The 13037-nt window shown below is 50.0% G+C and overlaps 1 protein-coding gene across 4 annotated transcripts in view; it reads left to right on the top strand.

Annotated features, from left to right (window-relative positions):
• Positions 1 to 10128, top strand: part of LOC135913697 (uncharacterized) — a 190351-nt gene extending 180223 nt beyond the window's left edge. For 3 of the 4 annotated variants that reach the window (XM_070522931.1, XM_070522930.1, XM_065446281.1), the window contains 2 exons: positions 7930 to 8325; positions 9926 to 10128. In XM_070522931.1, the coding sequence (XP_070379032.1) occupies positions 7930 to 8304 (375 nt within the window). In that variant the 3' untranslated portion in view covers positions 8305 to 8325; positions 9926 to 10128. Of the gene's footprint in view, positions 1 to 6698; positions 7395 to 7929; positions 8326 to 9925 lie in introns of those variants that run through there. The other variant, XM_065446280.2, reaches the window with a different exon arrangement.
• The last annotated feature ends 2909 nt before the right edge of the window (positions 10129 to 13037 follow it).

The raw sequence follows: 13037 nt of genomic DNA, 5'->3' as shown, positions 1-13037 counted from the left end.
CCATCCATCCATCCATCCATCCATCCATCCATCCATCCATCCATCCATCCATCCATCCATCCATCCATCCATCCATCCATCCATCCATCCATCCATCCATCCATCCATCCATCCATCCATCCATCCATCCATCCATCCATCCATCCATCCATCCATCCATCCATCCATCCATCCATCCATCCATCCATCCATCCATCCATCCATCCATCCATCCATCCATCCATCCATCCATCCATCCATCCATCCATCCATCCATCCATCCATCCATCCATCCATCCATCCATCCATCCATCCATCCATCCATCCATCCATCCATCCATCCATCCATCCATCCATCCATCCATCCATCCATCCATCCATCCATCCATCCATCCATCCATCCATCCATCCATCCATCCATCCATCCATCCATCCATCCATCCATCCATCCATCCATCCATCCATCCATCCATCCATCCATCCATCCATCCATCCATCCATCCATCCATCCATCCATCCATCCATCCATCCATCCATCCATCCATCCATCCATCCATCCATCCATCCATCCATCCATCCATCCATCCATCCATCCATCCATCCATCCATCCATCCATCCATCCATCCATCCATCCATCCATCCATCCATCCATCCATCCATCCATCCATCCATCCATCCATCCATCCATCCATCCATCCATCCATCCATCCATCCATCCATCCATCCATCCATCCATCCATCCATCCATCCATCCATCCATCCATCCATCCATCCATCCATCCATCCATCCATCCATCCATCCATCCATCCATCCATCCATCCATCCATCCATCCATCCATCCATCCATCCATCCATCCATCCATCCATCCATCCATCCATCCATCCATCCATCCATCCATCCATCCATCCATCCATCCATCCATCCATCCATCCATCCATCCATCCATCCATCCATCCATCCATCCATCCATCCATCCATCCATCCATCCATCCATCCATCCATCCATCCATCCATCCATCCATCCATCCATCCATCCATCCATCCATCCATCCATCCATCCATCCATCCATCCATCCATCCATCCATCCATCCATCCATCCATCCATCCATCCATCCATCCATCCATCCATCCATCCATCCATCCATCCATCCATCCATCCATCCATCCATCCATCCATCAATCCATCCATCAATCCATCCATCCATCCATCAATCCATCCATCAATCCATCCATCCATCCATCAATCCATCCATCCATCCATCCATGCGCGGTAATCGCCAAGCGGTCGCCAATCACTAATGTGTGAAGCAAATGACCGAAAGCTTCCGGAAGGACTTACAAAGCCCATCTCGAGCACATGTTCGAAGAACTCTTGCTTTGCAATGTCTATCCTCCCATCTATATTTCATTTTATTTGTTCGGCAGGAAGCTGACACCCGCTACCTCCCTGAACCATTCCAGCCGAGTGTTTCTACACAGAAGGCCAAGGCTCAGGTGATGTTCGCCCAGTTACCTAGCGTATTTGGGTTTAACGAGTATAGCCACACCTGCCCATACCGCCACAGTGACAACTTTGGATAGCTGGGCAATAAGAAGTACTGAAATGTAAAAAAAACAAAAAAAAAACTTCAGAACAAAAACATGAGGCCGACAGTGACGGCTCGTACCTCGAACCTTAACTATGATAAATTGGGGGTTTGTGCCCCTACATATATGCCAGAATTGGCAACCTGGACAAGGTCTTCGCAAAGAGTCACCATCAAGCCATCTCGTCAATGCATCGCCACCATGTAGTCGTTATGCAGTCGTAGCAGCCTGCTCATAGCTGGCGGCACAAGCAAGCGTACAGTGAGTACATTTTTGTTAGAAGGGGTAATGGATAAGGGAGGCTAAGCTACGTAGGCTGCCAGGCTGTGCTTCACAATGGCGTCTTCAGCTCGTGCCAGCACCCGGTGGCGAGACAAGGTCGGCGGGCGGGGCAGCCCCAGAGGATGTGGTTCAACCATCCATCCATCCATCCGTTACAACGAGGCAACGTCGCCGCACAGGCAGCAGCGTAGATCGATGACACCAGGGTGGACGCTGTTAAGAACGGCCAGCTGCAGTGCAAGTTTTGCCGGCCAGTTGCGACTGTGGCGGCAACTTAACTTGGAGCGTCGCCGCACACCTCTAGCCACGGCGCGACTAAGTCGACTGTGTGTGAACAACAACAATACGTGCATCCTCGACTCTCCGTCGCTGGAGCCGAGTTTGACGAAGTCGCCATTGTGACTAAACGGGCTCGGCGGACCAACTATTGTTACTGAGCCGCGGTAACGTCTACTGACACCCCTTTCCACGCACCGACCGTTCGGCGTACCGTTCGAGGCGATAGTGCTGGGTACTGTCGTGGTAGGTGACCAGGGGGGCTCCGGCCCCGGGACGTCCGAAGCGTACAACATGGGTCACCCCACCGGCAGCACACTAACGTCCGCTACCTCCCCGAGCCGTTCCAGCCGAGTGTTCCACATATTGCCACCGGCAGCACAGTAACGCCCGCTACCTCCCCGAACCATTCCAGCCGAGTGTTCCACACGCAAGGCCACCGCTCTGGTGGTGCTCACCAGGTTGTCTGGGGTATATGTGTTTATCGACTATAGGCGAGAACTGTGGACGGTTGGGTTGGTACGGTTGGGTCGCCGTCGCTTTCAACGTGGCTACGTGGCTGTTGATCGCATCACAGTTTGCTATTATACGCGCGTCTTGCGGTTTGTCGCTTCGTCGCAGATGGCGACACCCCGTGTGCGACGTGACCCGACAACTTTGACCAATGGGCATGCGCCACTGCTTACGTTCGCAAATGGACAACTTGGCCGTGCGGTTTCTCCTTTTGGGCTGCATGCTTCGAAACGCCGTGCCCGTATACGTACTCGCCCCGTAGCTCTGCTCACCTTTTTCATCCGCGGTGCGGCAGCAGTGCGTGCATGACCCCACAGAACTTCCGGTTAGTCATTTTCGAAGGTTCAGTTAGCCAAGAAAAAAAAAGGTATTTTGCCGCATAGTATAATGTAGGCACATATTCTTGATGTTTTCAGATAAAAAAAAAAAAACGTGCGCCGTATGTCGAGCTCATGTATATACGCGTTTTTTGTTGCATTTAACACCGCAATTCACTTGTCAAACACTCCTACACTGCAACAAAACTGGTGCCAGATGTAAGGTCCTATAAATTTTTAGGCTATTGTAACTTAGGTTTCTCCGGACTGTTTAACCGGAAGTCTTCTGGGAACTATGTTTGTAAGCATGAAAAGGGTCTATACTCGGCTGTTCGTGTTTCCTAAACGTTCGTTACCAGCCAGTAAACTCAAAGATAAACTGCACCTTCTTCGCGCGAACGACCGATGGTAGTACGTTTTCGTTGCCGTGGTAAAGTGGGCGGCCTCCTTGCACACGGCGTTGCGCGCAGGGACCGTGCGACCGTGAGGATTTACGAGAATGGGAAGAAAAAAATTAGATGGGGAAAACCCGTACGACAACGCATAGGGCAGTGCCTTGCTATGTGAGGCTCGAGGCGGTTGCCTGAGCCCCCAGAAACGTATACCGGAGCAGCGAATATTTGCAACAGGATGAGGCATATGTGTCAGCTGCGGCGAAAATCCGGACATCGTTCGGCGCATCCTAATGGAACGCGAAGGTATTCACCCCGCGAGACATGTACGTCACGTACACCTTCCACAATCACTTGGGTTCAAAGTGGACGGATGCATCAACCGGTCAGTAGTCGTGCTAAGCGAGGGACGTTCAGAGTATTTCCATTTGAATGTTTGAAAAGTCGACCCGTGTGGATCCGTACGTTTATATTTGCTGTGAACAAATCATGAGCCATTCCACTCTGTGAGGGTGGTTGACCAGCGAAGCTATTTTAGCGCACGACATGGAGGTGACACATAATATTGAACAAAGGTTTGAACAAAGGTTTGAACAAAGGTTTGAACAAAGGAACAAACTGTGGGGTGCGCACGCGCTCCCAGAGTCAAGAAAATCCTCCATTCGCCCAAACTCCGAGTCGTACACTGTTTGGGGAGGACAAAACTCTTGTTCTCTACGGAGGACAAAACTCAAAAACTCTGTTCGCGGAGGACAGAAATGCACGGAACCGTAGTCCACACATATACACTCTTAATTACGTTCAAATCTGTCCCTTTAACGTGACACTTTACCCTTTGAGACGCTGTCTACACAATTGTGCACAGCAGGAGAGTGCATCAATAGCAAAAGCACTGATGAAAGTAATGGTATTTAAAATGTGTTTCATACATATTGAGACGCTCATTATGGGTCATGTGCTGCAATTGTGAATAACGTGCAGAATGTTTTCGTAAAATGAGTGGGAAGGTAGACGGCTGGGTGATTTTACGCTGTGTCAGTACCTAGTATGTAACGGGTTCACTTCTTTCATTGTTTTTCACAATTTCGTGCACCAGGCATAATTTTCAAGTCTGGATAAGTGCTTTTCAAGCTTTTCAAAATATGTTCTCATATTTGATCTTTTTGTAGCGAGTTTTCGCATGGTGCCGAAATCTTGTAAACTTGACAAAGCTCGCTACACAAATGAAAATTCTATTATCTTCTTATTATTATTTTTCTCTGCAGCTGTACACTTTCTATGATTCTGAACATGCAAGAGACGTGGTGAAAGCAAGTTTTCAATCAAGAGGATAAAGTTGCGTCTGAAAGGGTTAATTAAAGAGAACTACGAAGCTGCATGTGGTAGGTCGCGCTCCCTAAACACCGAAAGCGTCAGTATTAGGGCACATTCACACCGGCGACTTGAGGAGGTCGCGCGACCGTTTGCGACTCGCAATCAAAAAGCGACCGAAGGCGACTGATGTTCACACCGGCAAGCCCGGCTGAGCGCGACCCGCAGTCGCAATCCCGGAGATTATCGTTCTCAGCGAGAACTCTCGGAATCTACGCGGAATTTGAATGCGACGCCGGAGGAGGCCGGATGTAGACACACGAAAGATCCCTTCCGGCGCGCCGCTGATTGGTTTATCAGTTTTGCGACCACGGTCGCGCGACTGAAAAATCGCGCAGAGAGCGACACGCCCAAAATGGTCGCTTTTCGAGAAAGGCGACCGTTTGCGACCATTTGCTACTGGTCGCAAAGCGACCAACTTGGTCGCGCGACCTCCTCAAGTCGCTGGTGTGAATGTGCCCTTACCGTTAGCAAGCCAAGAGAAACGCAAAAACTAAATATGGGGGCGGCCAGTATACCACCATTACACGCCCGACCACCAGTATACGCCCGACCTCACCGCTCAGCACCGGACCGTCTGAACAGTGCAAAGCAAGAATTCGAACACACGATCGGGTTGGGCTTCGTTCGCCCTTCCGCTAGCCCTTGGTCATCTGCTATACACGTGGTGGCCAATAATACGGGTGATTGGCGACCGTGTGGCGATTACCGCGCTTTAAACAAAGTGACGATTCCCGATGGGTACCCTATCGGGCATTACAATGTCCACTGTTATGCCACCGCCGCGTGGTAACTACCGCACAAATGTTTACATGAGCCCACCTTTACTTCATAGCAATCACTTGTTCACCTGTCACAACGCTATTGATATTACGTTTTTTTTTTCAATGCAACAATTTGGAATGATTATGAGAATGCGTGGAGTCCTGTAGCCTTGTGCGCTTAGAAAAGTAGGGTTGCTTCGAAATTTAGGTCAACAAAGGTAGATACAACGTAGTAAACAAAGCAACAAAAAAAAAGAAGAAACGTCTGACGCCACGTGACAGATCCACGTAATAACCATCAATACTACGGCACAGATGAACGATCGCCGCACCAGAGTTGCCTCTTGTAATTTTATAGTACAGGAAACTTTGTGACGTCAAGCCCGTAAGAATGTATCGTAAAACACAGCGCGTAAAACGGTCGCGTTCGCTGAAAGCACGTCTGCTCTACGCGCTCGGTTAAGCGACGGCAGGTGGCGCCCTTGGCACTTGCACTGTAGAGTTACTGTATATGCTACCGTAGCATATACAGTAACTCTATTGCACTGTAACCGCGAAATCTTATCCTCCACTGCACCGCGTAGTGTCGGGTGTTAAATTTCGCACCGATAAATCCACTTCCGAGAAACAAAAAAGGCGCGAGCATTGTAGCTTTGCAATACGTTCGGCGATATGTTACCAGGCGCTACACGTGTACACTGCCAATAAGGAAAAAAAACAAGTTTATCGAAACAGTAAATCTTCCGTCTGAGGCGAGAATACGAGACGTTCGATAAGCACTGCACAGGTATGGAAAAGCACAGGTATCTCTAGTTCTCTCTCTCTCTAAAATGGTGCAGTGTGTCGACGAAATACAGAGTCCCTGACTACCACTGACTACAAAGCGAATTGGTTTAGATTAGCTGTATTCATCCGCAACGTGTGGGCGTGCGACATAGCCGTCTGCTCCGCTCTGCTGAAGCAGACGACATACTTGAAAACTTGAAAACAAAAGCAAATGCAAGCCTGCGTGAGCCTTTCACTTGCGGAAAGCTTCGGGCGCCGAGCGTAATTCGACAGCGAAAAATTTCCTTATTACTTAGGCTCAAATTGCCCATTTTCGATCGTCGTCTGCTGCTAAATGGTGGGAGCAGACGATTTACTGACTGACGCAGCTTCAGCGTCGTACTCCTCACGCAGAGGTCCCCACGGTGCTGCACCGTTTTAACAACGCCGCGCGTTGACGGCTCGGCCGCTTAAATGCAGCGAATTTCTTATCGCGAGGTCTTCATCCGCTCACGAAAGTCAAATTTAGAACAGAGAGGTGGACGTGACAACTTTCGTTTTTTCCTCCCGTGCGGTTTACGGAAAAAGAAAGAATCGAACTTCCCCGCACGTTCTCGTTTGTCTTTTTGTATTGAATCTCTTCTTTTCGGGCGGTATGAAAACGCATGGAACGAACTTCCTCTTGGTGGGCGTCGATAGTGTGGCACGCGACAGATGACCAACATTCGGGAACGTTTTTTTCAGCGTTCGTTTCGCGTGGGCCATACAGGAAGCGATATAGCGCTACTGGCTACGCTGGGGCTTCTTCGAGCGTGATCTTGATCTCTACGACGATATAGTACAGCACGTGAGGCGTCTTCGGTAGCGTACGAGGGCGATTTTTGGCGGTCGGTTGTACGTGCCCGCGATATTGGAATCCCGCGGGGAGGGGAAGCGATGTGATGTATGAAGAGCCGTACGATGGAAAGCGAGAGGCCAGGCCGGTCGGTGGGAGGGGTCACGAGGTGTTGTCCTCTCTCGCTCTTCGTATAAAAGGGGCCCCCTTTTTTCGATGTCCACGGAACACAGACACACACTCATCCCGCTTCTAACGTCACTTCGAGCAGTCGTTCGCCGTCGAACCATCGGAATCATGAACACTTTGGTGAGTGGCTGAAACGCAACGAGCGCCTTCTTTTTCACCCGTAACTGCTTGTAAGCGCGACCAGTATAATCACTGGGCAGCTATAGACTCTGAGAGCGTAGTATAGTCCAAAGTGCACGTTTTGGAGTCCGAAATCAGGCTATACTGTTATAAATGCAGGTGAAAGTGGAAGCAAATTGTAGATGTGCCGCATTGGAGTATAGTTTCGGAATCGTTCGCAAATTTCAATGAACAAACTTTTAACGTAGTCGTTTAGACGCCAAAGGCCTTCAGTAGAGAAGTTGATAACCTATTGAGAAATATGCGAATGATTAATTTCCCAGAAGGTAGCTGCTGTGCTTTTGATTTATTTTTAATCAGGGAGGGGGTCTTTTCTCACGGTAGAAGTAACTATGTTTCGTAGTGTAGATGGGTACTTTACCAATACAAGACATCTTGTTTATTTTTTTTCTCTTTAGTTTCCCTGCAAGACCCATTTTAGCAACGACCACGAGTGCGTGGCGCTATGGCCTAACGGTGACGTTTTGTGCCGCAGGTCGTCATCGCTACGTTCGCCTCTCTCGTGGGCCTGTCCCTGTCGGGGAACCTGGTCGGCTATAGCTTGGGCAGCGGCTATGGCGGCGGCTACGGCTCGGGCTACGGAGGCGGCTCGGGATACGGGGGCGGCTTGGACGGCGTCGGCCTCGGAGGTAGCGTGGTCCTCCTCAACAGTGGACACGGCGGCTACGGCAAGGTGGTCGCCGGGCCGTCCTTCCTCGTCAAGACCGTGCACCACGTGAACAAGATCAGCGGCGGGGGAGCCCTGGTGGCGCACAGCGGGCTCGGAGGCGGCTACGTCGTCGGGCCCGTGGTCAGCTACGGCGGAGGCTACGGCGGAGGCTACGGCGGAGGCTACGGCCACAAGGGATAAGAGCTCGGCTGAACTGTAAAGGTATGCAGTGCTTAACGTCGTCGCCGTCACAGCCTGTTTCATAACAGCGTACCGGTAGAGTAGGAGAGAAACAGAAAGAGAGCTGTTTGGATCAGAGAGCAAACGGGTATAGACGACATTCTAATCGACACGAACAAGAAATGGCGCTGGGCAGGTCGTGTAACGCGTAGAGTAGATAACCGTTGGACCATTATGGTGACAGAATGGGCACCAAGAGAAGGGAAGCGCCGTAGAGGACGACAGAAGACTAGGTGGTGCGGCGAAATCAGGAAATTTGCGGATGCTATAGTTGGAATCGGTTGGCGCAGGACCCGGGTAATTGGAGATCACGGGGAGAGGCCTTCGTCCTGCAGTGGACATATAGACGATGATGACAGTAGGAACAGAGAGACTTCCCGCGAACGGTATCCGAACTAAACTGAGCCTACGGCTACAGCCTCGAGGAATGAGCGCATGAACCCGGCTGAGCCTCTAAAGATAGCGCCATGCCGTCGTCATTATAGACAGCTTCGAAACGGCCCTCCGAAAAAAGTAGGAAGAGACACACTGCGCAATGCGCATGCGTGGTTGCCGGGCCTCCCTCCGCATGGGATTACGGTTTTAAACACGCGCACACGCTTTGAACGAGGACGAACGAGCACTCAGGACAGATGCTTAAATACCGTCATCATCATCAGCAGCAGCGTACATTTATGTTCACTGCCATGACGAATGCCCCTCCAAGAGACGGGAAGAGAGGGGTGCGGATTAGAGATCGAACGAGTGTGCAGCCCGTAGTTAAGCGGGGAAAGAGATGGAGCCGGGCAGGTCATCTATGCACGACCGAAAACTGGCTCCAGCACGTTCGAAGAGCTGCTACGAGCTGCTCGTTAATTTACCGTATACTCGATTAAGAAGAAGGTTTAGCTCGGGAGCTCCCGTCTAAATGCACAACACACAGGATCGCGATGCCTTAACGTTTCGTAAGTAATCTTTGCAGCCACGTGGCGTGGTATTAGTTTTGCAAAAGTAGTGCTACTCTATTATAAGCCACACAACACGTAAAACCACCTTCTAATGACACCACGTGATCGCAAAACCTAACAGTTTGTATATGACTTATGCGATGATGTGGTTCTATAGCAAGTGGTTCCATGGGCTATGTGTCTTTCTTTTTAATAAAGTCACACTGCTTTATTAAAAAGCCACGCAGCACCTTCTAATAACAACCCACGATCCCAAAGGTCATGCGCAAACTTTTGAGCAAACTTTTAGGACCGTATTTGATTATTTTTATTTATTGATACTGCAATTCCGTTTTGGGGATTTTGGCAGGAGAGTACAAATGTTGAAAAGATCACAAAAAAGGCAACTGACAAATACATAGATACATAAGAGTAAGAGTAAACTAATATAGACTAAAATAGAAGGCATACGGTAAGTACTAAGTTAGACACGATGTAAAGAAGGTAAGTGAAGGCCACGTGGTGAAGGCTAAGACATATGGAGGTGACGGGATTTATCGTTCTTTTATTGTCATGCGTGAATTTGGCAGTTTTTGTGTATTGCAAGGACGACAACGTGTCTTTTTGTTTCATTTTTTTTCCTTTCCTGCATACAGGAAGGAACGACGCCCGTGAAAGAGACAGCTAGGGCACTGACGACACCGCCAGCCTGGACACGTGAGCGCCGTGACAGGCGAACGCCGCCACCCGAGGGGATGAAAAAAAACATCAAGTCATTTTGTTTCTTGAAGAAACGTTTCTTAGAGGTTTCTTAAGAAACCTTTTATGCGACTGCATCGGCGCGCAAGCCCTGTAGCATGTAAATAATAAAAAAACACTTCTAAAAAATGTGTTAGCGAGTCGCTAATTCTCGTCACCGAGTCTTCTTTCTTAGAAGTGTTAACATTAACCGAATGAGCATGCGCGACTCGCAAATGTCGTTTTTTTTGTGTAATGACGTCAGAAGGTACGAAAGTTTAGGGGAGCACCAACGTGACACATTTGACGCATTCTTAATCGGCCGGGGACAATAGAGACATTAGAGACGTTTAGCTTGTACGCTAATCCGGTAAACGGGAGCGGTTTGGGCGGGTTACCGGATGGTCGGGGCGTAAACGTGAGCGGTGAAGCCGCCTGGTGTTGTAGAGCTCAACCAGAAAAACGCATAGCTAAAACTGCAGTAACTCACCATATCCTGCTTCGCCACTCGCGCAAATTTTTGGCAGCGGCGTAATTGTGAACACGATTACGCCACTGTCGAATATTTACCCCAGCAGCTAAGCAGAATACAGTAATTAGCTCTGTGGTTGTGTGGTTGAGCTTTGCGCCACCAGCTGGCGCCACCGATCGGGCCGCTCACCTTTACGCCCCCGCTAAACCGGAAAACCGCCCGCGCTTTCCCGGATACCGGACACGCTAAGCGTCCCTATTTAGCGTATCCGCTATTCCGGCAAACGAGGGCGGATTATTGGATGGTGGGGGACGTAAGCCGCCTGGTGGCATAGAACTCAACCACACAAACACAGAGCTAAAATTGCAGCAACCTGCTTTATTCTGCTTTGCTGCTGGTGCAAATTTTCGGCAGCGGCGCGAGTGCGTTCACAATTACGCCGCTTTTGAAAACTTACACGCCAGCTAAGCAGAGTATAGTAATTGGCTCTGCGTTTCCGCGGTTCAGCTTTGCACCACCAGCTGGCGCCACCAATCTGGCCGCTCACGTTTACGCCTCCGACGATCCGGCAAACCGCTCGCGCTTGCCGGAATACCGGACGCACTAAAACTCTCTAATAGAGAATTTTAGCACCGTTAAGGTGCTGCGAAGGCTGCAGCGCCTTAACAGAGTCGCTGCTATGGTACGGCGGAAGAAACCTGCACGAGTGAATCAGAACGAATGCAGAAATGGCGCATATATCACTGAGAACGAACAGCAAGGGGGAATAGTAAAAGGGACGTACGTCATCCCTCCCGACAACCACTCGAGCAACATGAAAAGGGATCGCCTTCTCAGGCATCAATGAACAATATACGCGCTTGCTACCTTGAAACGCCATCGGGCAGCAACAACAGAACGTTCCACAGCCGGCCACCATGACTCCGAGTGGCGCTGGCTAACACTCTCAGGTATACAGAAAAAGCTTTAACTAAAGCCCCTTAGACTTCGTAAAGTAGCGACACTATCCTCCTCCGCCTTCACTCCTCCTCGTTTCTCCTCTCTTTCACGCTCCCTCCTCGACCGTGGCGCCGCCTACACCGCTCGAGCGTAGCAACGCCGCCAACGCGCGCTCCTCGCCACTCCGTAGACGCTTCTCGAGCAAAAATGGCGCTGATGCATGGCGCGAGGGCCCACGTGATGCTATTAGGCCAATAGCGACGCGGCGTCGGCCTCGGCCAGAGCGCGCGAGGAGGAGGCGGCATTCTTCAAAGCGGGTCGCTACTTTACGTAGTTTAAGGGGCTTTAGCCTTAACTCTCACCTCCCCTACGACGCTGCGCCGTGTTCCATAATCGGCTGCAGAATTATAGCGTCATCGTTATTATAAGAACGGGGATTCTCATAATAACAATATAAGCCTTAATGGTATGCTGGACATGTTAGCCTGGCCGTTCGCCTGACATGCGCTATTCCAGGCGCCGGGTGATAATAGGGGCCTCTATGATGCGCTCCCCTTCCCCGGTGCAGGGTAGCAAACCGAACGTGCGTCTGGTTAACCTCCCTGCCTTTCCTGTCTTCTATTCCTCTCTCTCTCTATGCGTTCGCTGGCCTCTGCTGCGTGTCGAGGCACTACACGCCCAGGGCTTGGGTTACAGTAAACATGAGTACCCAAGTTAGTGGATCGATCAACAGCCGTGGCCAACTACTACAACAACTACAGCTACTACTACAACTACTACAACAACTACTACAACTACTAGTAGTACAACGCACGCGCAATGCGGAAGTCGTGGGTTCGGCTCCCGTCACCGGCGGCAAGTTATCTTTCTTTTTCGCGCACTATCATTTTTCCTTTCTTTTATTATGTGCTAAATTTCGATTTCAACCACCGCCAACGTCCCCGACGCTTTCCTTGGCAGCGACAGGATATGATCCTGGTCACGTGTCGTGAAAGACGGCGCGCCTCAGGCACCCAGGAACCGGCGCCATTGCTGATGACAAACTACAGAGAGAGAGAGAGAGAGAGTGAAAGAGAGAAGGAAAGGCAGGGAGGTTAACCAGACTAAGTCCAGTTTGCTACCCTACACGTGGGGAGAGGAATGGGGAGTGCAAAAGAGAATGCTCGCCCAAACCATGCGCATCCTACTAAGGCGAACTTGCAGTTTTTTATGCTTGAGTTTAACCTTTTCTGGGCGACACACTTCTGCTGGGCGTACCCTCAACGCTCGAGCTAAGAGGCGACGCGTCGGTAAGGTGTTTTTCCCAGGATGCAGGGAAGTTTTAATCTTAAAGGGACACTAAAGGGAAACAATAAATCAGTTTAGACTAATAAAGCATTGTTTGAGAACCCTGCAGGCAGTCATTTCAAGAAGATAGTTAGAATATTAGATAAGAAAATGAAGGTCCAAGTATCAGTATTTGAATTTCGCGCCGAAACACCAGCGCCGGTACGTCAGCGTGACGTCAGGGATTCCAAAGTTTGTTTTCGCATTTGGGCCGCGTTGGCTGAATAAAGGTTCCCGAAACTTGGCATGTTTAATATTTGGTTCCTTTAGAACACAATGTAGTCAATCTGTAC

Source organism: Dermacentor albipictus, chromosome 8 (genome assembly GCF_038994185.2).
Source record: "Dermacentor albipictus isolate Rhodes 1998 colony chromosome 8, USDA_Dalb.pri_finalv2, whole genome shotgun sequence".
Taxonomy (NCBI): domain Eukaryota; kingdom Metazoa; phylum Arthropoda; class Arachnida; order Ixodida; family Ixodidae; genus Dermacentor; species Dermacentor albipictus.
Note: the sequence above shows the minus strand (reverse complement) of the source record. Positions and strands in the feature narration are given on the sequence as shown.